General features: G+C 54.2%; 2 protein-coding genes across 2 annotated transcripts; one reads left to right on the forward strand and one right to left on the reverse strand.

The window, feature by feature from the left end:
* Window positions 1-789: 789 nt before the first annotated feature.
* TACR2 (tachykinin receptor 2) lies at window positions 790-4,563 on the forward strand. The gene is made up of 5 exons (XM_010225261.2): window positions 790-1,193; window positions 2,803-2,997; window positions 3,525-3,681; window positions 4,085-4,281; window positions 4,370-4,563. The coding sequence occupies exons 1-5, from the start codon at window positions 790-792 to the stop codon at window positions 4,557-4,559; spliced, it is 1,143 nt and encodes a 380-aa protein (XP_010223563.1). The 3' UTR covers window positions 4,560-4,563.
* Window positions 4,564-6,414: 1,851 nt separating this feature from the next.
* HK1 (hexokinase 1) lies at window positions 6,415-23,140 on the reverse strand. The gene is made up of 18 exons (XM_088525479.1): window positions 23,001-23,140; window positions 20,159-20,321; window positions 17,791-17,939; window positions 15,194-15,313; window positions 14,837-14,932; window positions 14,512-14,611; window positions 14,260-14,443; window positions 13,082-13,237; window positions 11,967-12,200; window positions 11,431-11,735; window positions 11,029-11,177; window positions 10,802-10,921; window positions 9,662-9,757; window positions 9,158-9,257; window positions 8,797-8,980; window positions 7,877-8,032; window positions 7,431-7,664; window positions 6,415-6,802 (listed from the first exon to the last, which is right to left on the reverse strand). The coding sequence occupies exons 1-18, from the start codon at window positions 23,061-23,063 to the stop codon at window positions 6,658-6,660; spliced, it is 2,754 nt and encodes a 917-aa protein (XP_088381605.1). The 5' UTR covers window positions 23,064-23,140; the 3' UTR covers window positions 6,415-6,657.
* Window positions 23,141-27,750: the final 4,610 nt, after the last annotated feature.

Consider the following 27,750-nt stretch of genomic DNA (forward strand, 5'->3'; position numbering starts at 1 on the left):
TCTTCCCCAAACACACTCAGGGTGTTATTCACCCTTTACGGCTCCTGTTTGCATCTCTCGGGCGGCGGTGGCAGCAGTGTTTGGCCTCCGACAACCTTGTCCTTTGTAGACACGGCAAACAGAGCCAGCCCAACACCCTGGCACAAGGGAGCACCTTTCCTAGAGAGTTAAAAATACATTGCTTTCCCTTCGATTTTTTTTTGCCTAGAGTTGAGCATGGCTGGACCTGCAGGAGCTGGAAAACTCACATTTCCCTCATAGTTCCGAGCCCCCGCAATTGGTCCCAATGCTGCAAGCAGCTCTTAGCAGCCGGAGGACTCCAACATCCAGCGGGCATGGGGCCGGTGCCAACTACTCTTGGAAATCTCAGCGCCGATGGGCTGTTTAGGTTTGACATAGTTTATCCCAAAGCTGACAGCAAGACTCGTCCTCGGAGCAGGGAGCGGAGCGCTGCACTTGACACTGGAGACTCCACCTCCCTCCGCGTCCCCTCGCCCTGCGCAAAACGTCCCCGTGCCGGCGCCTCAGGACAGAGCTGGCCCAAAACGGACGGGTTTCCACCTGCGTTGAAACACCCTCGGGCGCGACACCGGATCAATATTTCCTGAAGATAACCTGAAGGAAGAGACTGCCAGGTGCTGCAGAGCTGCAAAACCCTCCACCCATCTTTTTTTCTCCCCTTTTTCTTTCTTTTTTAGGGGGAAAAGGAGCTCAAAGCAGGAGAGGTGGGTGGCAAGGGTGTTGCTTTGGCTTTGCCCTTCGCTTTCCGGGAGCTGCAACTTGGGAGCCATGAGTGTGGCTCCCCTTCCCAACGGGAGCAATGTCCCCAGCGGGGACCCCTTTGGGGACAGCAGCAATGGGACAGCCGAAACCCAGTTCACACAGCCTGGCTGGCAGATCGCGCTCTGGGCCATCACCTACTCGCTCATCGTGGTGGCGTCGCTTGTGGGCAACGTCACCGTCATCTGGATCATCCTGGCACACCGGCGCATGAGGACTGCCACCAACTACTTCATCGTCAACCTGGCCCTGGCCGACGTGCTCATGGCGGCTTTCAACACCATCTTCAACTTCGTCTACGCCAGCCACAACGTGTGGTACTTCGGCGAGGAGTTCTGCAGGTTTCAGAACTGGTTCCCCGTTACTGCCATGTTTGTGAGTATTTACTCCATGACAGCGATTGCTGCAGAGAGGTAAGAGGCGACGGGGGAAGGCAACGTCTGCAAAAAACCTGCTGTACACACACAAAAAAAAAACCTGTAAAAATTAAAATATATATATTTACACTGGAACACTCTGTGCACTTGGTCCCCATCGGCCATGCAGTACATGGAGCAAATAGAGGATGGGGTCAGATGCCAGCTAGGAACTGAAAAGCAGGTCCCCCTGCCTAATCCCTGGTCTGAATCATGCCCAGGTCTGCAACGCATGGGAAGGGCTTGGATTTGTTTTGTTCTCATGTTACGTGCATTTTCCACGCACGCCTTTTCGGGTTTTAAACCCTGGGAAGGTCTCATAATTTACAATAATTCATGGGCATAATTTATTCCAGGGAGGGGGGAAGTAATCATGGTGGTTTTGTTTGACTTTTGAGGCAGTTTAGCATTTTCGTAATACTCTCTTGGAAGTCTCTCTTACTCGAGCTTAGATTTATGGAGTCCAAATGCATTTATGGTTCGTTATTAAGTAGCGTAATGCCTTACTCCCCCATTTATGAGGAAATAGTCAAAAGTCCATGGCAATTTCCTTTCCTAGAGGCAGCGAGGTGTAAAGTCTCTCCCGGTCACCCTGGTGTTGCCTCATGGCCCTGGGGCGAGCACAGCCCGTTGCCCAGAAATACCTGGGCTTCTTATCGCGTCCTCTCCCTGACTCTGTGGTTTCCTCCCTGTTCCAGCCGTGTCTTATCGACTGGGGAAAGGGCCAGCATCCCTGCGAAGCCACCTGCAAAGCAACGCCCTAAGTCATCCCCCTGACGCCCCCCAGTCCCCTGCTTGCTGCTAACGGTTATTTTATACATGTAGGCTGCTAAAGAAAGCACTAACCCCCGCTATTTCAGCCTGTTCTCGTGTCTCCCCACTCTCCTTCCTCGGGTGTAAAGCACCTCTCTGAAGCCAAAGTCTCTCAAGCCGCACAGCGAGGCTCAGAGCAAACTTGGCATCTCCCCGCAAACCATATTTAGCTCTTCTTTGCTTGACCTTAAAATAGACGCTGACACCGTCTCCCGGAGCCCCACGGCTCCGTTAGCTGTTGTGAGACCCAGTGTCCCCTCGGGTTCTGCTGTTTGACGAACATCCGGCCATTGAGGCAGTTTATTACAAGAAGCAAGAGATCTCAAAGCCACCCCGGGGCGACAAAGGGCCCCAGAGCACAGAATTTGACAGATTTCCCACGGGGAAAACGGAGAGGCAGTTGGCATTTTCCACACTCTTTTGCCTTGGACAGCAGCATGGCGAGGCATGGGAGCGGTACAAGCTTCCCAGTGCTAAAATCAGGGCAAAAAATGAAAATAATAATAATATTGGGTTGAATATATGCAAAATTGTGCTGTTGTGAGAATATCGAGCATCAAAGATTGATACAAGGAGAGGGCACCGCATGTTTAGGTGCCACAGCAATGCGACCTTCTGCTGTCGGTATTATTTTAAGTGCACAGGACATGTCCATGGGAGAGTTGAGAGCCAGGAAACTGTGTTGGCCTTTTCAGAGCCCCTCTTGGTTGAGTTTTTATTGTGTTCTGTTTTTTTTTTTTTCTGCATGGTTTATGGAGGCACCTGTGCAGAGCGCTACCCACCTTCCTTGCAGGTATGTGGCCATAATCCACCCCTTCAAGCCCCGGCTGTCGGCGGGAAGCACCAGGGTCATCATCGCGCTCATCTGGCTGGTGGCGTTCGGGCTCGCCTTCCCGCAGTGCTTCTACGCCGAGATCCTCACGGATAACGGCACCACCAAATGCGTCGTCGTCTGGCCGGACGACATCGGGTGGAAGCACCAGCTCACGTAAGACCCGCTCCCATCGTGCGAACTGGTGGTGAGAGCAGCGGCATCCCAAAGGGAGCAGGTTCCAGCGCGGGCAGAGCAGGTGCCCAACGCCCTGATGGTGCTTTTCTCTAGAGAAAACGGGCGCAGTTATGCTGGCGGAAACAACTCAAAAAGAGAGAAAGAAAACACCCAAAATCGTGACTGCACGAGGAATCCGGGATGTGATGGGTCCTGCTTTAGGGCCGAGAAGGCCCAGCGCGCCAGCCCAGCTCCATGCCAGCAGTGCAGCGCTGGCGTTTGCAGTGTTTACACAGGCCGCGAGCTGCTGGCTTCCTCCCCATAAACAGCGTTTGCTGAAAGCACCCAGGGACAAGCGGCAGGGACGCAGTGGGAGCTGGGGGGACGCGGAGAGCGCCCGAGCTCGCTCACGAGCAGCACGGACACAAGCAGGGTTCTCGGCTCCTGGCCTACAGAAGACCCTGCAACGATGCTCTCCCGACCACAAAAGCCTTCTCATTTTTTTTGTTGCCTTTCTTCTTTTTCAGGTATCACCTCGTCGTGATTGTGTTGATTTATTTACTGCCCTTAATGGTGATGTTCGTCGCGTACAGCATTATAGGGATCACCCTGTGGAGCAGCACTGTTCCGGGCAGCCACGTTAACCGAATCCCATATGAACAGCAAGTTAATGCCAAAAAGAAGGTCAGCAGTTAAATTTATAATTGTGCTCAGCGTGCCAGCCCTGCTGGCTCCAGCTCCATAATAGAGCTCGCACTTAATATAAAATCTTGCTGGATTAGGAAGGATGAGGGTGTGTTGTGGGCCAACGGGCATTGCTCTGCAAGCAGGAAAAAGCCCAAGGGGACACTCAAGGGAGCTCCACAGCACCAGGGAGGGGGTTAGACTGCCCAGAAAACTTGGAGAGGAAAGAGCAGCATCCAGTGAATCTGCATAGCACAGGATGGGCCTCTCCAGCGCTTCCCAGGGCTCTCCATGCACTGCCACGCGCGGTGCTTCCGGGTGGAGAAGCAGGCACAGGAGGAGAGCAGGATCTCCCGCTCGCCCGGGAGCTGTCGCACGTAACTCGCTGCTTTTGCTTCGCCAGTTTGTGAAGACCATGGTGGTGGTCGTGGTCATCTTTGCTGTCTGCTGGCTGCCTTACCACATCTACTTCATCCTGGGGCACCTCAAGGAGGACATCTACCAGCAGAAGTACATCCAGCAGGTTTACCTGGCCATCTTCCTGCTGGCTATGAGCTCCACCATGTATAACCCCATCATCTACTGCTGCCTCAACCAAAAGTGAGTAGCCTGTAAGGGCACCTGTACATCTCTGCGCACTGGGTCACTCGTTCGTTTCACCAGTTAATTCCTCTTCTTGTGTGTACAGGTTTCGCTCCGGCTTCAAACTAGCCTTCCGGTGGTGTCCGTGCATAAAAGCAACCGAGAAAGACAAACTTAAGCTTTCGTCGCCCTCCCATTACCAGACGACCCAGAGAAAGTCCAAGACATCCAGTTTCACCACGGAAACACAGTTCAACGAGAGGACGTCGTTTACCCTCGCTCAGCTAACGCTCTGACTGTCTTCCCGATGAGAAACACGGGAGTTCGCGAGTGCTCTTTTTCCCAGGAAAGATAAGATTTTCATGTTCACGTTAAAGTCATTTCGGTAGCGCAATAACGAAGAGGACGGATGGAGCATTCAGCAAGACTTACAGCTTCGAGCGAGACATCTCGGTGGTTGCTCGGATGACATCGAGACCTTTCTTCTGACGCGCTGCCAGCTTGCGGCTCGGCTTCCTAGGGGTAAAAATTGGGGGCTATTTGAGCTGTAATGCAAAATGCAGATCTTGGAGAGGCACACGCAGCTGCAGCGTGTGCAGAAGGGGCTCTCACACACGGAGCCGAGCCCCCCTCTCCACCCAGGAATACGCACGCGCAAATCCCAGGCAGCGCCGGGCTGAGCCGGCAGCTCTCCCTGCACAATAGGCACTTCCCAAAGCGCTGAGCAGCAGCATCCCGTTCTGGAAAGAACCACTACACACCATTTAACACACATCAAAAAAAAAAACAGTTTAATATTTTCCACAAGTATCACGTGACACTAGTACGGGAGCGACTAGTGTGCAAAGTAAAAAGACTCTCTACCTTCGCAAAACCAGGCAGGCATGCAGGTTCCCCGGCAGACACACACGCAAAACTGCAACGACGGCGCGCGACGCACGCGGTACTCGACGACAGTCACACACGGTGCACCGTAACGCACACGGACACGTTTTACCGACAGGCAGGGCAATCCAAACCTTGGGAAGGGCAAAGAGAGTCCGTGGGAGCAGCCTGCAGATTTCTGCCTACTTTCTGCAGGCAAAGAGGTGGGAAGGCCATGCAGAGATCTCCATTTTTGGAGGGAGAAAGGGAATTAAATGCTAGTGCAGTGGCAGCTTTCCCTCTTTGCAGAAAGAAAGCGGAGTGACTTGCAAGTGTCATTGAACTGCCTTCCTAAGCTACTTCTCCAAGTACGGAATATAAGTGCATGTGAATATAATGATGACATCAACTTGACAGAGGACACAATACACCGAGTGCGTGTAACCCTTGGTACTTTAGTCCTTGGAATAAGCTGGGGCTGGTTTTGGATTTGTGGTTCGGTTGCTCTTTGCACCTGGGTCCTCAAAGCCAAGATTGAAGGAAAAATAAATAAATAAATAAAACCCTCAAGTTCCTTTCTCCTCCTGGACTTTAGCTGTTGTGTTTTGAGGGGCTGCTTGAGAGTATTAAAGATTAAAGCTTTGAGTGGAAGCAAATACTCATTAAAGGCGAGAGAAGGAGGCATCCAAACAACACCGGGGAGCTCCAGGTCCAGCAGACCGGCAGCTCCAGTGCCCCCATCAGCCAGCAAGAAGAGACAGAAAATGTGTTTTTACAAGAGCTCCCATCAGCAGGGTGGAGTGCAGCCCAGCTCCTGCGCCTGGGGATTTGGACTGCCCCAGTCGCCAACCACTTCGCTCAACTCCCTCGGGATTTTTCTGCCAAAACGTTACAGCTTTTGCTTGGTAACACGACACAATTCACAGAAGCAGTGGGAGACACCAGTGGGGCCAGATCGGCGGCACAAGGCAGCGTTTCGAGGAAGCAAGTCGCTTGCGCGGCCGTTCCCGCTGCGGAGACACGCGCGTCTCTGCAGCCGCCCCAAGCAGCACGACAGCGGGTCCGTACGCAGCAGGGAACTGCCGATGGCCGCCTCCGAAAGCCAAATCCCACGTCGGGCGGGCAGCACGCGCCGCGGGGAGCGCGCGCCCGGCACCGTGCGCCGGCAGCCCTCGCGCGGCCATCGCCTGGGGGCAACCTCACCTCGCACAGCAGCCGGGCTGCGGCGGCTGCGGAAAGCACACACTGATTTCCAACGACCTACAGGTGGGGGAGGTACCAACAAGGTGAATAAAAAACATGCAGATTGGATTTGGGGTTCAGAAACAGGAGATATTATTAACAGCACACATTCTAGCTTGTATCCTATTTATGTCATTAGTTGTTGTTTTTTTTTTTTTTCCAATAAAGCAGTGAGTTCTGTTTTTTTTTTTTTTATCTTTTTTTTTTTTTTCTTTTTAAACCAGTTCAGGCTAGGCAGTCGCTGCTTTATGAGAAAGTGCTCACAGGACAGGGTCGGGACGGAGGAGTTCAGTTCTGCTCGGCGTCGCGGAGCCGGCAGCCCACGGCCGTGATGAGCGCCGCCCCCTTGCCGCTGCCGTCCTCCGAGAGCAGGAATGTCACGTCGCACTTGGGCGCCAGGTCCTTCACCGTCTGGTGCATGATCCTTGAGAAGCTGCAAGAGGGGAAAAGCAGCGCGGTGAGGGAGAGCAATAGGAAAGGGAGATCCTGGGGCATCTCACAATGCTTCCCCTTTCACCATGGAAAGGGTGGCAGTGCTGGAAACTTTTGGGGGATCTGAAGATGGGGAGCAGCAGGAGTGAGGGGAGCGAGGCCCTTCATCCCACCGTGACCACGGTTACCCGACTCTCTCATATCACAGGAAAGGGAAGAGAAGGTGCCTACATGGTCCCCTCCTTGCCACCCACCCGCGCGTGGCTCAGACAGCCGCTTCGCCCTCTTCTCCTCCTGCTCCTGGAGACTCTTCCCCTCGCCCACCACCGCTTGGTGACGGCCCACCTGCCCTGCGGGATGTGCCACAAAGCCATGCGCCGCCACGGCATTTTTTCCATGAACTTGGAGATGGTTCCCTTTGCTGCGCTGCAAGGCGCTCAGCAAGTTCCACCACCTTCCAAAGCCTTCAGGAGGCCTTTTGGTTCCCTTCACAGCCTTTTCGGAAGTTTAATTAAGCCCTCCCTTCCCTGGCTCTTTTCCTAGCAAGTAAGAGGGACCAGTTTCTGGCAGGCCGGGAGAAAGGACACGCGGCCCCACGCTACAGACCGTAGGAGACGGCAAACACTCACTGGGGATGTAGCTTGTACAGAGTCCCGTCCACACCAACCGTTATCTCCAGGTGCTCCAGGCCCCTGTTCTCCCTGATTTTATCCACGACGGCGGCCATGCCGGCGCCGCAGAGCTGCGCCGCCCGCCGCGACACAGCCCCGCACACCGTCTTCACGATGATGCTGTCGTCGCACGTGCTGTTGAGCCCCAGCTGCTGCAGGATGGTGCGCACCTGCAGCAGGGCTAACCGGTCGCTGCGGGGCGACAGCAGGCCGTTAGAGCTGCCCTCCCACCACCGGCTCTTTCCAAGGGTTTTCCAGGAAAATACTCCTGGCATCAACTTGCTTTCTGCTCCCCCCCGCCGAGTCCCAGCAACAAAGACACCAATAATGTGGCGCGTCCTGCCCAGCAGCGATGTCCCCAGGGCTGGTACGCGCACGGGCGGTAGCCCAGGCCGTGCCCTCACCTCTCGATCTGCGAGAGAAACTTGGTTTCGAAGATGTGCCTGGTCTTGAGGGTCTCCGAGATCTGCCCTCGGAAGAGGAAGCCCCGCTTGGTGAAGTCGATGAGGATGTTGCGGACAATCTCGCCCAGGTACATGCCGCTGATCATCTTCTCGTACCTGCAGGAGGAGACAAGCGGGAGTGCTCAGCACCTTCCCGGGATTTCGGAGAGCAGCATGAGGCACTGGCAAGCAAGTCGTGGAGACAATGACATTTTATGCTTTGTTACGGAGGAGCTAATTCCTGCAAGTGGGCACTTCTCCGCTTATTGCGGGGCACATTGGGTGCTGCATGACCCTGGCAGCCAGGTCATGGCCTCCCGAAGCGCCAGGCGGGCATTTCGTCCCAGCTGCAGCTGGGCCCAGCATGCCAGGCCATGCTGGACGCGGGCCACGTGGTCCATTTGAGGCTACGAGTTGTCTCCGGCCTCTGCCTGTGAGCATCCTCCCTCGTAAGCGCCCAGCTCTTCCCGGAATACATCACCCTGAGCCGTCCCCACCGCCGCCTGGGCGGCTTTTTCCAGGCTGACTAAGCGGCTCTTGTGGTTTCCACCTCTCTGGGTCTGTCTGCACCCTGCGAATCACTCGGGAGGTTTTTGCAAGGACACGGAGTCACTGCTGCAGAACAGCCTGGCAACCCTAACAGCATCGACCGCCACTAGCGAGACGGCGGCAGAGAGAAGGTCGCAGCCCCTGGCTCTTTTGGATGAGAGGGAAAAAGCATCTACTGGGAGAAGGGCAGACAAGGGAGGTCCCCCAGGACAGCAGAGTCATTTGCCACTCTCGCACTCCATCTCCTCTAAATGGGGAGAAATCCAATTATCTCTCAAAACAACCTGAGCCCGTCTGGCTTGCTCTGAGCGTGCCCGGGCACCGCGCGGTACCTTTGCTTGCCAGCGTTCAGTGAGAAGTCATCGACTGCCTTGTCGTATATTGTCCTGATGTCGTCCAGGCAGCCGTTGTCCCCGAAGGCTCCCCACTCCATGTTCACGCACATCCTTCCTTGCTCGCCGTCCACCATCTCCACGTTTCTCATCTCCTCCATGTAGCACGCGTTGCTGCCGGTCCCTGCAACAGGCAAACACTGGAATTACTCCCGTTTTTGGAAGCCAAGCAACGCCAGAACAAGTGCAAGAGCCCTGGTAAAACCTCAGCCTGTGCCTCAACCTCAGCTCCTCGCAGGAATTTGCTGGCTTTATATGACAGTGCTGTGTAGAAAGAGTAAAAAGTAGCTCCAGGACGTACCCACGATGAGCCCGATCTCACAGTTGGGGTCTTCGTAGGCGCAAGTCATCATAGTGCCAACCGTATCGTTCACCACGGCCACCACATCCAAGTCGAACTCCTGCGAGGAAGAGAAACAGAACAGTGAGGTCTCTGAAGAGACACAAAAGGAGCACACGGAAGGGGACACCGGCAAAACACACTGGGAACAAGAAGCTGGAAGTACTGCCTCAGATTTTACACAGGCAGAAAGAGGAACCAGGAACCAGGTCTGAAACACGCCTTGTGAGTTTTCACACATTTTGCAAAACTAGAAGCCCTTGAGGAGGAAAAAAATAAAAAAAGCCCCAAGCAAAGGAACCAAACCCCCAGCCTGGTTCATTCTGAGTCACAATTTCAGTTTGGTGCATGAAGGTCAAAAACCCAGGGCGAGGGAGCCAAGTGGACCCTCAGGGTCTAGCAATTCTGCAGCGGGGGGAGAAGTAGGAGGGAGAGAAAAATAGAATTAAAAAGAAAAAAAATCACCTCTCTTCTTTTGATTCCTTCTCTGAGCAAATACACCACATCTTCTCCTTCGCAGTCTGTAGCTTTAAATCCTTTTGTCCAATTGAGCAGGATGCCCTAAAAAGAAAGAAAATGCTTTTTATTGAATTTCCTTGCGCTCAACAGACTGCTTCAAGTCTCTGGGGGAGAATCACGGAGCGCTTCCGTCCGATCATTTCCCTGCATTCAGCTACCCTGGTCCGTAAGAGCACATAAGCCTAATAACAAGGGCACATAAGAGCACAGCCAAGTGACCAAGAGCTGTATGTGCTGCAGCTCTGGCCACACCATCCCACATGAGAGTGTTTATGGCCTCATGGTGCAAAACACAGCAGGGAGCCAAACGCCTGAATACTGCTCCTGTCACCACTGTGTTCTCCTCCTTCAGACATCAATATTTATCTCATTTTTGCTCACGCTTCAATGTTATTATTTCAAGCGCTTCAGGGTGAAGTTACACAGAGGCCTCTCTGTAAAGGAGGAGGATCTCTGTGTTTTTGGAATTCTGCATTTCAACCCACTAATCACGTCTCGCCTCCAAACTTCCAGGACTGAGTTACTCAGCATCCTGCCCAAAGACAGAAAAAGGGGAGCATCAGACGCCAGCATCTGAGACCGGGAACTATCTTTTTTTCCCCAAAACACTACGGCAGGGCTCACTAAAACACATTCACCAGGAGACAGCGCTGTTGCGCAAAGCATGAAATGCAACGGAGTCCCAAAGCAGCTGTGACAGAAGAGAGATCTTTCTTCCAAAAAAAGAAAAAAAAAACATCCCCCTGGGCTGTGGCAGGGGTTCGAGATGCTGCAGGCTGTGCTGGAGACAGGCAGACCTCACAAAATCAGGGAAAACCACCACAGTTCAATGGGTTTATATGACTGGAAAAACAAGGATACTTTAAAAAAAAGAAAAAAGAAAAAAAAAAGTGGAAATTTGAATGCTAGTAGCATTTGCATGACGGCTGCCAAAGGAGTTACTTACAGGGGCATAAAGGAGCAGCTGTAGTGAGGAATCCTGTCCTCGCACAGCCTCCCCGTAAGCACCACGCAGGGCACGGAAAGGTGGAGGATCCGGCCTGGCCTGAGCACAAGAGCAGCTTCACAAGACACTAATGAACTTACAGCATCCAAGCTGGTCTGCTTGCAAGGGAAGGAGAAGGTGAAGCCAAGAGGAAGCCGGGCGCCTTTGATTCCCATATAATCCAGGAAGTCGGAAATGCAGGTAACGATGTGATCGAATAGCTTGAAAGGGAAAAGTTCCGTGTTTGAATCTGTACAGATCGCGCTCGCTTACTCAAGAGTGCACTTAAAAAGCAGCAACGCTGCAAAAGAGAAGCACCCAAACACACCTCCTCTCCAGTTCCCTGCATCACTTCTATGGGAATGGCATATATCTTATTGTGCATTTCCACCGTTCTCCTTTTACCGCTGCGGATTTTCACCAGCAAAACTCTGAAGTTTGTTCCTCCAAGGTCAAGCGCCAGAAAGTCTCCATTTTCTGGAAAAGAAGAGGGGGGAAAGAATAAGATAAAGGGAATCTAGAAGAGGTCCACTTCTTCCCAGAGGTGGCAGGTGTCTATCGCAGGAAGATTTTAGGTGCTGCTCTGATTATTCCAGACCTTTTTCTTTTCCCTCCCTTTTTTTTTTTTTTTTAATTAATGAAGGCAGAAGGGCCCATATGGCAGCTCCTTCAGAAAACGTATGGAGGTGGTGAGCCCCCCCAGCAAGCCAAGAGCCGCCCGTGCTCTCACCCGTGCCATCCGGCGTGCTGCGCACGAAGGTGGGCAGCATTTTCACTTTGGCCGTCTCGTGGCTCTTCTTCTTGAGCCCCGCTTCCATCTCCGTCCTCATCCTCTTCTTGACCTGCAGCAGCTGCTCGTGCGTGAGCTTGAACTCGGCGAGGGTCTCGTCGATGAGGCGGTGTTGCTCCGCCAGCCGGTACGCCACGGCCGTCACCATGGCGGCCCCCTTGCCGCTGCCGCTCTCCGACAGCAGGAACCGCACATCCGAGTCGGGCACGAGGCGCCGCGTGGTTTTGTGCAAGCGCCGGGCGTACCTGCGGGAGGGGACGCCCGTGGGGCCGGCGCTGTGCTCCTCCACCCCGAGCTGAGCGGCTACCCCAGCACCCATTGCCCCCCGGGGAAGTTCAGAACGGCTATAAACGCTGTTCAACCCCATGCTCTTCCAAACACCCGAGCTAAACACCTCACCAAGAGCACCCAACGGCCTCGCCGGCGCCCAGCGCGGAGGCCGCTCCTGCCCAAGGAGCCCTCGGCGCGGCACTTACTGCGGGTGCATCTTGTAGAGGGAGCCGTCCACCCCCACGGTGGTGCGGAGCCGGCCCACGCCCTTGTTGTCGCGCAGCTGGCAGAGGATGGCGCCCAGCGTGGCGGCCACCAGGTTGGCCGAGCGGAAGGACACGATGGTGCACACGTGCTGCACGGCCACGCAGTCCTCGTGAGACGGTTCCACGCCCAGGCGCGTCAGGATGTCTTTGGCTTTGCTCAGGCCTTCCTTGCTCCTGTGGAAAGAGGGTTGTGGGTCTTGAGAGACTCGGAAGTGCGCGAGGGGAACCAACCCCAGAGCTGCAGCTGCCCAAGTGACCTAATGGGTCTCTTCAGACTTGGACAATCCTGCCTCTTGCATCTCGCTGGGGACACTCAGAGATGGGAGGCTGCCCCATCCTTAGAGTCAAGGTGCTCCTTGCGGCGTGACCTGGAATTTCACTTCAAATTTGCCTCTTGGCAGCCAAAGTGCTTGGCCAATTTCCTCCTGTTTTTTCCCACTGTTGTTTAACACTGCGTCAGCTCCACTCAGGTCCCTTTGGCCGAGACGGACGGAGCCACACATGTGGTGGAAAGCTGCTGGGATAAGCAGTCTGCAGGGGTAGGATCATGAGGGACTTGTGGAAGTCACTGGCCGCGTCCCCGGGGCACTGCGCTCGGCCATTGCCACCGTCGGACACGCATGAAAACCAGGAGCTTTTCCAAGGGCCGAGCTGGCCTGGTGAAAGCAGCCCAAGCAACCCCAGTGGGGTGAATTTTAAAAGCCTGGGAGCGAGAGGGTGATGGCGCCGAGCAAACCCGCTGATCTCGTGGAGACGGCGAGGAGCAGCACAAACATTTGGCAGGAGGCCCTCAGCCAAGTCCCGCCACGCTCGGTGACCATGCAGGGACCTTGGTGGCTCTGCCACGGGCTTCAGCGCCATTCCCACCTCACAGCAGGCTTTTGCCAGCAGTCAATCCCAGGAAAAGAGTGGCAGCCCCACCGAAGTGCCACCAAAACCTGCAGCTTGGAGGAGAGGGCGCTGCCAGGCTCAGGCAGCTACCGCCCTCAGTGGCCCCATAGAGGGGGTCCCAGGAATTTAATGTTCAGAGCTGCCAGGGGGAGAAAGGCACTCACTTTTCTATGGCAGACACGTGCTTCGTCTCAAACTTCCCTTTGGTGAGGAGCTCGGGGGTGATCCTGCCCTCAAAGAGCAGCCCCTCCTTGGCCATCTTCACCAGGATGAGCCGCACCAGCTCGCCCATGTAGAGCCCGCTCACCATCTTCTCAAACCTGCAGGAGAGGAGAGCGGCCGTCACCGCGGGCAGACCCCAGCTCATCCAAAAGAGTCTTCACCCACCGGGCAAAGAGCAAGCCGGAAAGGGAGCAAAGACTCCCTTTGGCAACACACTCATGGAACTGGCGCCAGAACCTGCACCCACGCCTTAAAGCAGGCTGAAACTCGGGGCCTCAGTGGCCAGAGTTGACCAAACAACTGGAAAGCAGCCACAATCTAATAAATTAAAGCACCCAATGAATTAAATCGAGTACACCCGCTCGTTTCCAGCTGGCATCCTTCTCTATGCTGCGTTTTCTCATACTCCCCCCCTCATATTTTTATGGCCTCCACAAGCAAAGGTGACTTTGGAGACTCTGCAGTAATACAAGATGTTCCCTAAACCACAGAGCACGAGAGTGGGAGGCACTCACAGCTTTTCTGATATATCTTTTGTCCCCATGGTGAACACCAGACACTCTCAGACCTCTCTCCGACCTGTCCTAAACAAGCTGCAGGGTCAGAGGGACCTTCTTGCGGTGCTGCCTTGAGCCCTCAGTGTTAAACGGTTTGTATTTAGCCTCCCCAAAATCTTCCTTATGCTGCACATCCCTTTCCCAGATGCCTACAGGACCTTGCAAGGAAGCCGCTCTGCCCGGAGCGTGCCCCCCCAGCCGCGTTCAACGCAATAATTAAGATAACGAATGAGCCCAAGTTAATTTAATAATCGCCTGGCTCGGGCCAGAATTAGGGCGATAAGCTGTGAACTGGAGCCAACAAAGTAAACAGCCGTATCCCTAATGGGGACGTTTATAATCCCAATCAGGTCCTGCACTTCCCCTCGGCTTCAGTGGCTGCTAAGGGGCAATTTGCAGCGAGGAGCAAAGTGTTCAGGGTTCAGGAGAGCAGGCAGCTCCAAGGAACCGCTGCGGGTGGCACAGGGCCCCTCCGGGATGGAGGGGATCCTGCTGGATCGGAGGGATCCTCCTGGATCTCAGCACAGGGTACCAGGAAGCGCCCGAGCAGAGCCCTCACTCACAGCTGCTTGCCGGGGTTGAGGGAGCCGCGGTCGATCTCGCGGTCGAACTCGGTGCGGATGTCCTCCAGGGAGCCGTCGTCGCCGAAGGCGCCCCACTCCGTGTTGATGCACATGCGGCCCTCGTCGCCCTCCACCAGGTCGATGTGCCTCATCTCCTCCATGTAGCAGGCGTTGGTGCCCGTGCCTGGAGGGAAAGGGCGTCAGGAAAGGGGCCGCTCCGAAGCGGCACCTCACGCGCCCGGCGCCCGTTACCGATGATCAGGCCGACTTCGCAGCGCTGGTCGTCGAAGCCGCAGGTCATCATGGTGCCCACGGTGTCATTCACCACCGCCATGATATCGGCGTCGTAGTCCTGGTGGGGAACACGGCATTGCCCATGGCACGCGGCTCCTCCAGACAGCACCGCCGCCCCGCTTGCACCCGCCGCTTTCCCCCGCCACAGCAGATAACCACCCGCGTGTCCCAGGGGAGTTTTCTGAGACACCACCTGCTCCAGATCCCTCTCCCAACCCCGAGGACGGGGAGCGCAGGTGGACGCACCAGGCCTGCTCGCACAGGCGGCGGGAGCGCCACTCACCCCCCGCTTCTTGATGGCCCTGCTCAGCAGCCGCACGACGTCCGCGCCCTCCACGCCGCTCGCTTTGAAGCGCTTCGTCCAGGTGATCAGGATGCCCTGCAGGAACAGCAGAGTCGCCCTGAACATGGAGCCCGCCCTTGTTTTGTCCTTCTCCCTTTAAAAACAAGGTTTTTGTACTCCAAACGCTTCCTCGGGTCTCTCTCTGCCCTGAGCTACCAACCCTGCCTGGGACATTCCATGATCTTTGATCCCCATCCAGCACTCATCCCCAGAAGATGCCTCTCTGGGATCCTGCTTTCACACTGCAAAAACACTGTCGATCTTTTGCATATTAAGAAAATCATGCCATGTTCTTACCTCATCCAGCTTGGACTGCCGGCACGGGAAAGAAAAGGTAAAGCCAACTGGTAATTTCTTGTCTTTGATCTGTTGTTTCTCCATAAAGTCTCCCAGGCATTCAGCAACGTGATCAAAAAGCTATTAAAAAAAAAAAAAAAAGAGAGAGAGAGAGAGAAAACAGACATGAATCGAGACAGAGTTAAGGGACAGAATACTTCAGTTCTGCTCCAATTTTTTAAGATATTTAAATGACAGATCTCCCAGACAGCGCACATTAACACTCTAGCAATTAAGAAGTACAAAATCAGTTGTACATTAATGCATCTCATTCTGCATGGCATCTTTTCCACTGATACAAAAATGCTTTCCAAGCGGCATGTGATTCTCCCACCTGGCATAAACCTTGTTCTTAACATGGATGAGAACAAAATACCCTTCCAGCCTTCCATTAAGAAGATGTCTCTTAAAAGAGCACGCAGGAGTGGATCCCACACGGGGCCGAGCTCTTCTCCAGAGAGGCAGAAAACCTCTCTGAACTTGCGGGGTTACAGCAGTTTCCCAGGGGAAACTCTGCCATTCACTGTTCAGGCAAATCACTGAGCGGACACAGTGGAAAAGATTAGGAAAAGAATATTGAGCTTCTGTAAGACTATTTTCAGCTATTTTGCTATTTTCAACCAAAAGGAGAACTTTAGCCAAGCGATAAAATTCCACAATTTCTCACAACAAGCACAGCAGCTACAGGACTATTCAATTCCAATTTTTTCCACGTTGCTCAAAAACTTCATCCTAACTAAACTTCCAGCTGCCACCAGGACTGCACATGTTAGCTAAGGGCTAGGTTGGATTAAAAATAGAGCTTGAACGCAGTACAGTAGAAAATGCCAAAATGGAGTGCGCCAGCGAGGCACAAAGTCATAACTCACCATCCCGTCCATAAGCTGATTACGCCCCAGGATTTTCAGCGCGTAACTCGCCCAAGTTAATGACACAGCTTGCTGAAAGGCGCATTAGTAACCGAGGTTCCCTCGGACTATTGCGCCAATCTGGCTCGTGGCTTTAGGAGAATCCAAATCAGGGGCAGGTGGGAGTCCCCAGGAGCAGATCTCCACCTCCTGGGGCATCCCACATCCCTGGGGCTTCCCTGGGAAGTCTCAGGGCCTGGATCCACCGCGGATCCGTTTGGTCAGGGGATACCTTGGGGGCCAGCTCTAGGCCCCAGAGTAGGCAGGAGCCATCCTCGTGTGCCTCTTTCCTGGTTTAAAGGCCATGATCCTCATTCAGGGGATGCTCCATGAGTTTCCCTCAAGAGCAACATCAGGAGGGTGCTGGAGGCCTCAAGGATGGACAGACTTGGAGAGGTCACAGGGGGAAACACCAGGATGAGGCCGCTGCCGCGTCAGAAAGAGCAAAGGGGCCGCCAAGTTGGGAATAGTTGTTGTGGGAATGCTCATTTCCCTATCTCTGCCTGCCACGGGCGGCTCGGCCGCCCTCCGAAGCCTCTCCGTGGGAAAGCTGCTGCGTGTGCTTTCGGCCAGATAACAAAATAAAAATATCAGGAAAAGTCTTTAAGAGGAGTAATAATATCAGGAAAAGTCTTTAAGAGGAGTGTGTTTTATTGCTGTCCTTCAGATACCACAGAATGGTATCTGAACCACCAACGCTACTTGTGAGCAATGATGCCATCTCAGGCAGGCTACTGCATAAGAATGTAGCAGTGGTTATTACCTACAAATGCTGATGTTGTTAAGATGCCTAAAGAAAATATATTAAGGATAGAAATGCCCTTTATATCATTTTTCATTTTTTTCACTCTTTTTAAAACAGAATGGAAGTTTCCTAGCTCCTGCTTAAATAACACCTCATTCTTAAAAAAAAAAAAAAAAAAGGGCGTAAAAACACATCCTTTCTGACAACAAAAATAACTTGTTTTGTGCTGCACTGATACAAAGAGACATTTTTATGCAAAACATGCACTTCTTTAATTTCTTAATCATAAAAAGACAACATATTCTTCCAAATAAGCCAATCCGGAATGCAAGTAATTGGATTCAAGTATCGTTTCCACTCTCAGGACTAAAAGACTAAGAAAAGGTACCATTTATTCAGGAAAAAGCAAGTTGAGGTTGGCACAGAACATCCCACCGGCTTCCTGAGATGTTTTTGCTGTTCTTGTTACTTTTCCTCAACGCTGAGCACCCCGGACTGCCAGGACAGATACTTGTGCTGTCAACAGTATTTCTATCCATCACACCCAGCAGACTCTTTGCAGAGCTGGGCTCGCTATTTGCTTGCAGAAATTAAGTCGTTCCCCTGCTCTTTGCTTCTCTCTGTGGCAAGCATCTTTACTACAGAAACCAACATTTTTTCATCAAATTTTACTTCAATTTTTTCCTAGCTCGGCCAAAAGTCTCCCACACAATAACAGCAGGTTTGCAGTATTCCTGATCACTCTCGTACTAAATACAGCTTATTTATTCTCAGTCCAATAGCAATAACTACCAGAATGCTGAAGTCATGCTCGCCTTTTACCTGTTTTTTAAATGAGAGTGTTAAAACTGATTTAGAGCTGTTATCTCTTTAGAGATTAGTCCTAAAGCCTTGGGGACACTCACCCGTGTCCCACTGCCGTGCATGATGTCTTCGGGCGTGTTATAAATCTCAGTTTCCATCTGCACCGTCTGCTTTTTCTCATGCGACACCTTCACCCGCAGAATGCGGAAATAAGAACCGCCAAGATCCAGCGCGATGAAGTCGCCTTTCTCTAGGGGGAAAACGAGACATAAGCAATTAAACTGTGCCCAGGAGTATTCAGAAAGCCCAAGTATAGTGTGCAAAGCATATATAAGCACATAGTTTTTATAGCAACTGTGCAGTGCATCGATTTGAAACGTTGGCTAATTCCTTAAAATTGAGCACAAAGTTGGCGCAAGGGCAGTTCGTCTTCTTCCTCACCAAGCTGGACTCAGATGAGTCTCCAGGAGCCCAAAAAAGCAGCGATTTCCACACAAAAAATGCAGCAAACTTCATGACACACAGCAGGGGCTCCTAACCTTTAACATAATTCCCATGATTTCACCCCATTACGATGCAGCTCGTCCTTTCTTCGTAGCCTCCTTCACCTTGCCAAGACCGGTAGCAAAACCTCTATCACAAGTGCCTCGTTGAGCCAAATACCTGAATACACTTTATCATAAGAGAGTATTAATTGTCCAGCACAAGCCATTACCTCCTCTAAAAAACGGAAAATCAACATTGGAGCAGATGGCCCCTTTTCAAGCTTAAATGCTCCAAGCAAACAGTGCACTTCAGAGGTGTCTTCCCTGACAACGTGGTTACAGATTAGCACGTTTGACTTGTAGCCCCGTCAGGCTCCTCGCAAGGTAAAACTCCCTGAGAATTATCCTTTTTGGCTAAAAAGGAAAAACAGCCCCGAAGTAAAATGCAAAGTTTTCCACATGCAAAGTAACAGTTTTTTTTCAGGGTGTTTCAGGAGTTTAATCCAAGCAGTAGGGTTTAATCCACGCTTTCTAAAAAAAGGAAGTCACAATTAAAACTGCTACAAATAATTTAACATTCTTAAAGTGTTTTGAGTTAATTTGAGCTACTGCCCTAGGCACCTGGACAAAACCTTGCTGCTTTTTCAAATTAACTCAGAACGAAGCAAAGAGGAAAAAATACACAACATCCCCACAGGCTCCAAAATATATCCCTCAAAGGCTCCTTGTTATTGAAGTACAGGAACAGAAATCGGCAGCTAAACAGCAGTGCCTTTTTTTTCCTGAATAATCAGCTTTCATAATAACATCCAGACATGGAAGGGAGAGCTTAGGAGGCAGAAATTGGAGAATGGCTGGAAAAAAACCCTTCGGCTTTTACTGAGATCACTCTGGTTCAGTAGGGTGCAATGCACGGTCTGAAGCAAACACGAGGGGACCCTGCTCATTTGCACCCAGGCAGGGGGGAGGAAAAACAAACGGGGATAGGGAAAATGCTGGGATTGCAGGCAAACCCCTGCCCGGGGTACTGCAGGGGGTCATTTCAACGTAACAGCTGAGAGGGCTAAATTAAGGGGAATTAGCATCTCACCCCTTTAAAAACAACAGCAGCAGAATCACATTGCAATTATTCAGTGTTAAGGCCACACAAATCCGGGGCAGAGCAGAAATATCAAGGATTTCCACCTGCCAGAGAGCTCAAAGTGATGCTAAACACCAGACTCGGGGCTCCCTCACCCAATAATTCCTCGGTCCTAATTCAAATGAGGCTCAAACAGCCGTGTAACAGAGTTATAACAGGGCAATTGCTGTAAAAAGGGACTTAATCTGTTACAGGCACCAAAACACAAGTTAACCTACTCATGCTCTATATGGAAAGCAAATACAGCGTTACCACTAAACACTAAACACAAAATAAGGGCAACCTTGATCCCAGACAGCAGCGCAACATGGTTTGGGTTTCTGAGAGCGCTTTATGCCCACAGAAAAACAGCAAAATCCAGCATCCAGCTGGAAAATGCTTGGCAGAGGTTTCAAGTGCCACGCTGCAGCCTCCTCCAGTTCCCTGAATTCCCCCAAAGAAAAAAAAATGGGGAAAAGACAGGCCGAGTCCAACTGCAAAAGCCTAAAAGTCCCTGTTTTTATGAAAACTCAAAATCCCATCGGCGGGAATTTCATAAATAATAAAAAATCCCATCTCCCTGCGTGCAGATATTGACTGCTGGCAGGCAGCTCTCTGCACGAGCGCATTGACTGCGGGGGGGACGGACGGCTGGAAAGGGCCGTTCCCGCGCCGCGGGAATCGCCAAGCCCTCCGGCATCTGTTGGAGCAGGTTTGCCCGGGGAAGGGAGGGAGGGAGGTTGTCTCTCCGAAACGTTTCCTCCGCTTGCCAGGAAGCAAAGTGCTCTGTCATCCCGGGCAGAGGCTGGCTCGTTGCCGAGAGGTTCCCCGCGAGGCGCAGGAAAGGCCCGCGCGGCTCCCTACCTGATCCGTCGGGAATGGACCTCACGAACGTAGGGAGCATTTTCACGGTCGCCGTGGGGTTAAAGTCCCTGGAGAGGCCGTTCTTCATCTCCCTCCTGAAGCGAGCCATGACGTCTATGAGGGTCTCGTCGGAGAGGCGCATGGCGTAAAGGTACTTGTCGATCTGGAAAGACAGGCGGACACCACGGCAGAGTGACAGCCTGCCTGGCTGCGCCGCTCTTTAACTGGAATTTAACGGGAGAATAACGTGCAGCCGCATGGATGAGGCGGCCAAGCCCTCTGCACCTCGTCCTTCAACCCAACGGCAGGGAAAAACCAAGTAGGGATGGAGCTTGTGAGCAGCCCGGGGCAGCGGCGAAAGGCGTTTTGGGGATTGCAAAGGATTTGCCGCAGCGGTTTCAACACTGTTTTCCGGGCTGAGAAATGATTTCCACATCCCGAACCATTTTCCCTGCCCTGCTCCAGAGCCAGGGCAGCCAGAGGCTCAGGAGAGGCCAGACTGAGCTGAGCAGGGGCCTCCTCTCCAACACAAAACACCCAGTTAAAGTCGTTGGCTTCTCCCGGGTGGCTTCCCAACGTGGGAACTTGCCAGCCTGGAAAGAGGGGGCAGTTTTACCAGCCTTCAGCATAAGCAAGAGCAGCATCAATGCTTCAAAAGCACAACTTGGCCATGGACGTTCTTGCTAAATGCACGGGAAGAGCCAAGATGAAAGCGGTGCCGTCTCCCCGCCTTGGAAACCTGGTCTGCAAACGCCTCACACCAGAGCCACCCCTTTGGGAGGGCTTTGGCTTGCAGGAAACACAGCTTGTTCAGGGAACTGAAGCCCTACCCATGTTTTGCATCCTTGGTGACATGGGAAGAGCCACCTTGTTTTGTACCCATGGCCCTTCCTGTGCCCAGACCGTTCCCATCTCCTCCGTGGCTCTGGAAGCGCTCACAGCGCCTGTATCTCCGCACTGCCGCTCTATCTTGCATGACAAACACTGCCATAAAACACTCCCAGGACCTTCAGACCGACACGATGAATGACGCCAGGGAGCTACATCCCGAGGGAAAGGCGGATCCCAGCGGATCCATAGCCCTGGGACGTGGAGCGAGCCGCAGGAAAAACGGGGCAGGGGACCGGCCTGCCCCTGCGTGCGCCGCGTGACGTAGACACGGCCCGTGGTGGGGAGGGACGAACCTGCCTTGGAAACAAGATCCCTCCTGTGTGCGCTGCAGTTTCCAAAAAAACAGGTTTGGCTTTCTCCTGGCGGGCAGGAGGAGGGTGAGCCACGCTGGCGCCGCGGCCCTGCGCCTGCCTGCGGAGGCTGCGGCCGCACGGGAGAAACCCTGCCGGCCACCGCGCTGCTTTGGACATGGCTTCTTTGCTTAGAAATTACTTAGAAACCTGTTTATTCAGCTGCTCCCACATGGCAGCCGCCCACCACGAGCTCAGGGGCGACCTGCAGCTCAAGGGCAAGGCGTCCGTCCTCGGAGAGGCGGAAAACGGGCGGCACCTGGAGGCTTCCACCGCAGGGCGGCTGCTGCCGGCACAAACCTGCCAGGAACAGGTGCTGGCAACAGCCTTCCCCTGCCCGCAGAAAGGTTGGGATCCTTTATCTGCCACCGGGTAATGGAAAAATCCCACGGGCGCGTGCACGGGAAGGGGCCCTGGATGCCACAGGCTTGCTTTGGTGGCGCGGAGGAGCAGGAAAATGCCAGCACGGAGAGGCTGCAGGGGCCAGAGGCACCGTGGGCACCGTGACACGGGGGCCGTACATCCAGCCAGCCTCTCCCTGCCCGCTCCCTCCACACGCTGCAAAGCGGGAGCGGGAATCGCCTCGTGCGCAAGGGAGGGCCCGCAAGGCCGACAAGGAAGCAGCGCCGCTTCCAGGATGCCGCCGCGCACGGGAGCGAGATACAGGGAGCCCAAGGCTTATTCCCAGCCCCGGTGCAGCCCCCCGGGAGCAGGCGGCTGCAGGCGCTTGTCCCCACACGGGAGCATCCTCAAGGTGAGCGGGCGAGAGGCGGCGGCCGCAGCCCCCGCGCGTGGCAGGAGCAGGGACGATTCCTTTCCGGAAGCAGCGGGCAGAGGGAGGGCCCTGCCAAGGAGCCCGGCACGCACGTATGCCAGCCAGGATGGAGCCCCGGGAGCGCCGAGGGCCAGGCCGCCCGGCGGGCTCGGCTCCCGGCGCAAAAAATAGAACGCAAACAGGAAAAGATGCCCCAGGGCCTCCAAAACCCCGGGCTCAAGAGCGAGGGTTTTTCCTTCCCCCCAGACCAAGGCAGAGCTGCACGCGAGGCGGGTTCGGCCGCCCCACGGGGAAGGCGCCTGGTGCCAGCGGTGCCTCCGCTATCGCACGGGGTGGGCGCCCCGCGGCTGCTCAGAGCTTATCAGCCCTTTCCAAATATACCGGGCAGGCCTGGCGCGGGTGCAGGCGGCGCGGGAGGGGGTCCCCCCGTTCCTCCCCAAATTGGGTCCCGGGAGGCCGGGCTTTGTCCCGGCCTCCTGCGGCGGGGACGGCAACCGCCATCGCAGCAGCAGCGACAACTGCAGCCGCTCTCCGGGCGCGGGGACCGCGCGGCGCTCAGGCCGCACCGGCCCAGGGATGCTGCCCGCGCAGCCAGGCCTTCCCCCTCCTCCTCGCGGCCGGCTCTCCCCTCCCGCTCCATTAAACATAAAAATAACTAAAAATATAATTTTTTCCTTCTCTTTTTGGCGGCGCGCGCCAGGCCCGGGCGGATGCTCCGCGCGCCGTGGGGCGGAGCGGGGAGCCCCGCGGCCGGCGCTGGAGGCGGCGGCGGGCGGTGTAAGCGCAGGGCGTCCCCCCCTCTTCCACCCCCCAGCCGGGTCCCTACCTTCTTGGCCTGGTCCTCCTTGAGCTCGGTGAAGTAGTAGGCGAGGAGCTGGGCGGCGATCATGGTGCCGGCGGCGCGGGCCACGCAGGGATGCGGCGCACGGCCGGGATGGAGGCGCGGGAGGGACGGGCCCGCAGCGCCGCCCCTTCCTCCCTCCCTCCCCGCCGCCTCCTCCTCCTCCTCGGCCCGCCCTGCTCCGGGGCTTTATGTCTTTGGATGCGGCCGAGACGTGGGAAAGGCGGCGGCGGGGAATCCTCCTCCCGCCTCCCATGACGCTTCCCCAGTCTTTAAAAAAATATCTACGTTGATGCCAGGGGAGTAAAAGAGCAATAACGATAATAAAAAACAACCTCTTCGCTAGGCAAGGCCTCACTTAAATGCATTTAAGTCACTTTTTGGCCGCTCTCCTCCTCCTTGAGTGCTGGTTAAGCCGCGGCGCCCGGCGCAGGTTTGCTGCTGCCATCTGTCATCAGCCAAACCTTCTCCTCCAGCTGGAAACGCTCCTCTCCAGTGCTCGCGGCTATAAATACAGGGGAGAGCAACCTTATACCCCTCCGCAGCCCCTGCTTTCCTGCGTAACTCGGAGCCAGGCCTCCCTTGGAAGGAAAGCCCGGCCAGACATCGCCCGGGACAGGCCGTCCTCCCGGCAACGATGGGAGCAGGGCCCGCGCTCCAAGGAACGTTGTGATTCCCTTGGTTTGCCTCCAGCTTTCCAGCAGGGCACGGGAGCTATTTTTGACCAGCGCTGCCCCCCATGTCAAATTCCTGGAGGCCCCAGCAACTTGCAGCTATTTTGATCCTGCTCTGATCTTGTCACCTGGGTTCAGCAACACAGGAGCGTTTCGGCTGGGGGAAGCAGCTCAGCACCCCTGGGTGCTCTTTGCCTGTTTCTTCCGTTCAACGTTTAATGCTCTGCAGCAGGCTATGGTTAAGGTTTGCCTCCGATGCACCACGAGTTTTTGTTTGTTTGTGTTGTTTTCAGATCATGGCCGCAGCATAATTTTGATGCCCAAAGTTCCTCAGTGCTTCCTGCCTTCCTAAAGACACAACCGCGCTGTAGCGGCTTCCTCAAGCCTAGGACAGAAATGATTACCCACGTTGCAAGTTCCTTCCCTTCACAACTGCTGTTTTAAGAAACAGCGATTTCCTGCTGCTTCCCGGGAAGCCGGTGCTCCGACAGGAGCGGAGCGGCGGTGCTGAAGCCTCCCCTGCTGGCTGAAGGGAAGGTGCGAGGAGAGGAGGTGGATGCGGCTGCAGCACCGAGCTGGGAGCAGGGCCGCCTTGCAAGGCGGCTCCTCCATCCACGTGCCCAGCGGGAACAAGGACAGCGGCAAAACCGGCAATCACCCAAATATCCGCTTTTTAACCTGGAAGCCTCCCAGAGGGAAGCCCACGTCCAAGGAGCCGGGGGCAAAGGCCCAAGGCGCCTTCCATGCCGGCCGCAGAGGAAAGCGGTGGCCACGGCCGCTTTGGCTCTGCCCGGGGTCCCACATTCGCAATCGCTTCAGTGAAGCAAAACGCAGCCTAATTTAGTGCACGGCGCAATTAGCGCTTTCCTAGACGAGCCCTCGGCTCGCACGGCCGCCAACACTCACCCTGCACAGCGGCGAGCAGCAGCGGCCGGGGGCGTCGGGCTCCTTCCGCGCGGCCATGGCGGGACCCCTCTCGCCACGTCACATCATGGGCTGCCAGGAGAGAGGAACATGGCAGCGGGGACACGGGGCCAAGCGGCCCCCAGCCACCGGCACCGCTTGGTGACGCGTTGGTGCGGCCAATGACTCCTACATCTCAGTGCTCTGATGCTCACGGTCTGGGTCCAAAAAGGAAGCCCCAACAAAGGCCCCCTTAGCCCTGGCTAGACTACAAATTAACCCCAAAACCTGTTTTTTTTTTTTTTTTTTTAGTATTTCACAGCCAGGAATGGGGCAGACTGCGGTGCCTCCCAGGGTGAGCTACCCCAGGAGGGCCCTGCGGGCCGAACGCTGCCCAGCAAGAGGAGCAGCTCTCAGGACGGGCTGTGACAGCCGCCTCGGCCTCTCTCATCCCTTGTGGAGATTTTCCTCAGGAAAGTCTTGGATCTGTGATTTGTGCTTTGAAAAACCCAACGTGTTATTTTTTTTTCTCTCGTCCCCAACTCAGGAGCAGTGTCCTCAGACCATTCTGGCTCTCCTGGGACATTTCCCCAACCAATGCAAATCTAGCAGGGGTGTAATTTTCACGGGTGTTATTGCCCTGCTCAGAACAAGGCAGCGCCTCGGCCCTGTCCTGCTTCCCTCGCCCGCACTTCCCCAAGCAGGAGAAAATACCTGCAAAAAGGAGAGAAAAAGCAAAATCCCACCGGGATCAGCCTCCGCGGAGACGGGAGGCACGTGGTGCCACACGGCCGTGGAAGAGCAAAGCCGCGGGGCCGAGAACCACACGGGTACCTACTTCGGCAGCCAGCGGCGCTCGCAGACATCATGCCCGCTGCTCCGGAGCACGAGCGTTCCCGGAATCGCCATCCCTGGGCCGCGGCACAACGGGCACCGTGCGGCGACAGCCGGGAAGCGCCGCTCCTTCCCCGGAGCCGTCCCCGTGCGCTCAGGGTCTCTCCCCGCCGGGGTTCTGGCGTTCGCCGGCGCGGCGCCCGCTCCGCTGCGCCGGTGCCGGGCGGTAAATTCCTTCGCGCTCCTCTGTGCGCTGCATTGTGCAGCAAAAGCGCTAACCGGCCCGCAGATGAAAATGCCACTTACTGCTTATCCCCGCTGCCGTCTGCTGAATTAAAACCCCTTTGTTTGCAAGCTGTAAACAAGTTCTTCTTAATCTTTCAATAAAAAAATGCCAGTTATGCCCTCCAACAATGTAACTTCGCTGCGATGAAAGGAGGCATTGCTGTTGCTCTAATCACGGTAACATATCAGCTGCTTTTAGAGTGAATTCCTTTTTGTGCAAAACTTAATGACCAGGCGATTATTTAAATTTCAGACTAACAAACTGGGCTTTCGACCTACACCGCTGCTCCCTTGCTCTGCAAACACACACTTGAAAGCAACAGCAAAGGGCCCCGACCAGGATTTCCGACGGAGAGGGCAGGAACGCTGCTAAAAGCCGCTGCCTGCGGCGCATGAGCCCTTCAGGCATTTGGATTTATTTTCCCCTCTCTCTCTCTCCTCTGCCTCGTGCCATTATTTATCCCACTCGCTTCCAGAACGTGCTCCCAAGCCGGCGCCCGCAGCTTTCCGCCCCGGCGCGCGCGGGAGCTGCACCTTCCTCGCTCCGTTAACCGCTCGCGCCCCGCGGGCCTTCCCAGCCTTGCTGCAGTGGCACCAAACTAGGAACAGCAACTACATTTATACGTATACTTATCTATGTGTATATATATACATATATGTATAAAAACACGTTCCAGAAAGCGAACTGAATTAACAGCACTGCAGCGTTTCGAGAACCGAAGCCTCCTCTTTTTTTGTCAGGCCTCAGCCACAGGTGCTGGTGCAGGAGAGGAATAAGGAAAACATTAAAAAAAAAACACCAAAAAGATCAAAATCACATGGGCATCCCCATCACAGACAAGTGCAACCTGTTGCCTTTCAACCACCCCATGCAACAGAGGAAAGGCGAGAGGGGGGAAATTATTAAACTGATTCTTGGTGCTTGAAGTTTTGCTGTCTGGCCGGTGCCGATGCCAGCAATCCCACTCCGTGCACTGCTCGGAACAAACCACAACAATAAGTTTTGTTTTGGCAGCACCTGCATTTTGCCCCCAAACTTCTCGATGCTGATGTGCTAATCTTGTCTATTATCCACTTCCCGAGAAAGGAGATTATGGTAATCGGGCTTTCTGGAGGATTTACGCATGATCCTCTATTTACTTTTGAACTTTGTCGAAGTGACAAGGAGTTTGTCATCAATGAGCTGCTGGATTACAAGTCAGGCTGCCAAGCAGGGTTTAAAATCCTCTCCTTGCAGATAACTGCAACCGTCTACTGGGAGTGAAGTGCAAACCTTAGCCCCTTCACCTCTGCCATACCTGGGATTTAAAGCTCTTTCGACTGTCCGTATTGAACATGTAACCTAAGGAAATAAGATCTGAACATCTGGAGAAAAAGCCATCCCTGTCCCCAAGAGGACAGTGCAACGCTGCTAAGTGCAAACAGTGCTGAACATTGGCTGGAAGTCCTTCACAACACACCAAAGTAAAATACCGCAAAGATACCCAAATCGGGAACACCCAAAAACCTAATTTTCCAAAAAAGCAAAGAAGGGGAAGAAGGGTCCCCAGAAGGTCCCTGCTCATACAGGGTCTCAGAGCATCCAAGAGAAAACCAGCCCTTGCAGAGTTGCTATTGCAGGGCTTGTCTAGGCTCCCCACGGCCGCAGGTCCCGAGGCTCATGCACAACTGTGCAGCACCAGGGAAAAAGTCAGGCCCAAGCTTCATTTTCTAGGGCTCTATGGAATCCAAAAGGTAAAGAAAATGTACAGTCTGCTTATTCCCCTCATTTTTGACCCACCTAGGCTTAAGGCGCATTCGCCGACCCCACATTCTGCTGCCTCCCCAAGGAAAAGGATTAACAGAGATAGGGAAATACTTGAGAGCAGAATAGCAGCTTCTGGATTAGGCACTTATCTGTATCATTACTGTTTTAAGTAATCCTGCAAAGGGTAAATGAGGCAGGAGACTTTTGGTCACACAAGCACACAAGTTAATTTTCCATTTTGTACCAGCAAGTCTGTCACCTTTGAATGAATAAGGAGATAAGCAAGGAAAAA

The sequence above is a fragment of the Tinamus guttatus genome, unplaced genomic scaffold (genome assembly GCF_059628265.1).
Source record: "Tinamus guttatus ecotype Peru unplaced genomic scaffold, ASM5962826v1 Tinamus_guttatus_pri_ptg000023l, whole genome shotgun sequence".
In the NCBI taxonomy this organism is placed as follows: domain Eukaryota; kingdom Metazoa; phylum Chordata; class Aves; order Tinamiformes; family Tinamidae; genus Tinamus; species Tinamus guttatus.

Bases quoted from the DNA above. Each gene is read 5' to 3' on its own strand.
- TACR2 (XM_010225261.2), top strand. From the start codon at position 790: ATGAGTGTGGCTCCCCTTCCCAACGGGAGCAATGTCCCCAGCGGGGAC. The intron at 3,682-4,084 runs GTCAGCAGTTAA...TTGCTTCGCCAG, and splicing joins AAGTTAATGCCAAAAAGAAG to TTTGTGAAGACCATGGTGGT. The intron at 4,282-4,369 runs GTGAGTAGCCTG...TTGTGTGTACAG, and splicing joins TACTGCTGCCTCAACCAAAA to GTTTCGCTCCGGCTTCAAAC.
- HK1 (XM_088525479.1), bottom strand. From the start codon at position 23,063: ATGATCGCCGCCCAGCTCCTCGCCTACTACTTCACCGAGCTCAAGGAG. The intron at 17,940-20,158 runs GTAGGGAGCCGC...TTTTCCCCCTAG, and splicing joins GTCCATTCCCGACGGATCAG to AGAAAGGCGACTTCATCGCG. The intron at 15,314-17,790 runs GTGAGTGTCCCC...TTTTTTTAATAG, and splicing joins TGCACGGCAGTGGGACACGG to CTTTTTGATCACGTTGCTGA.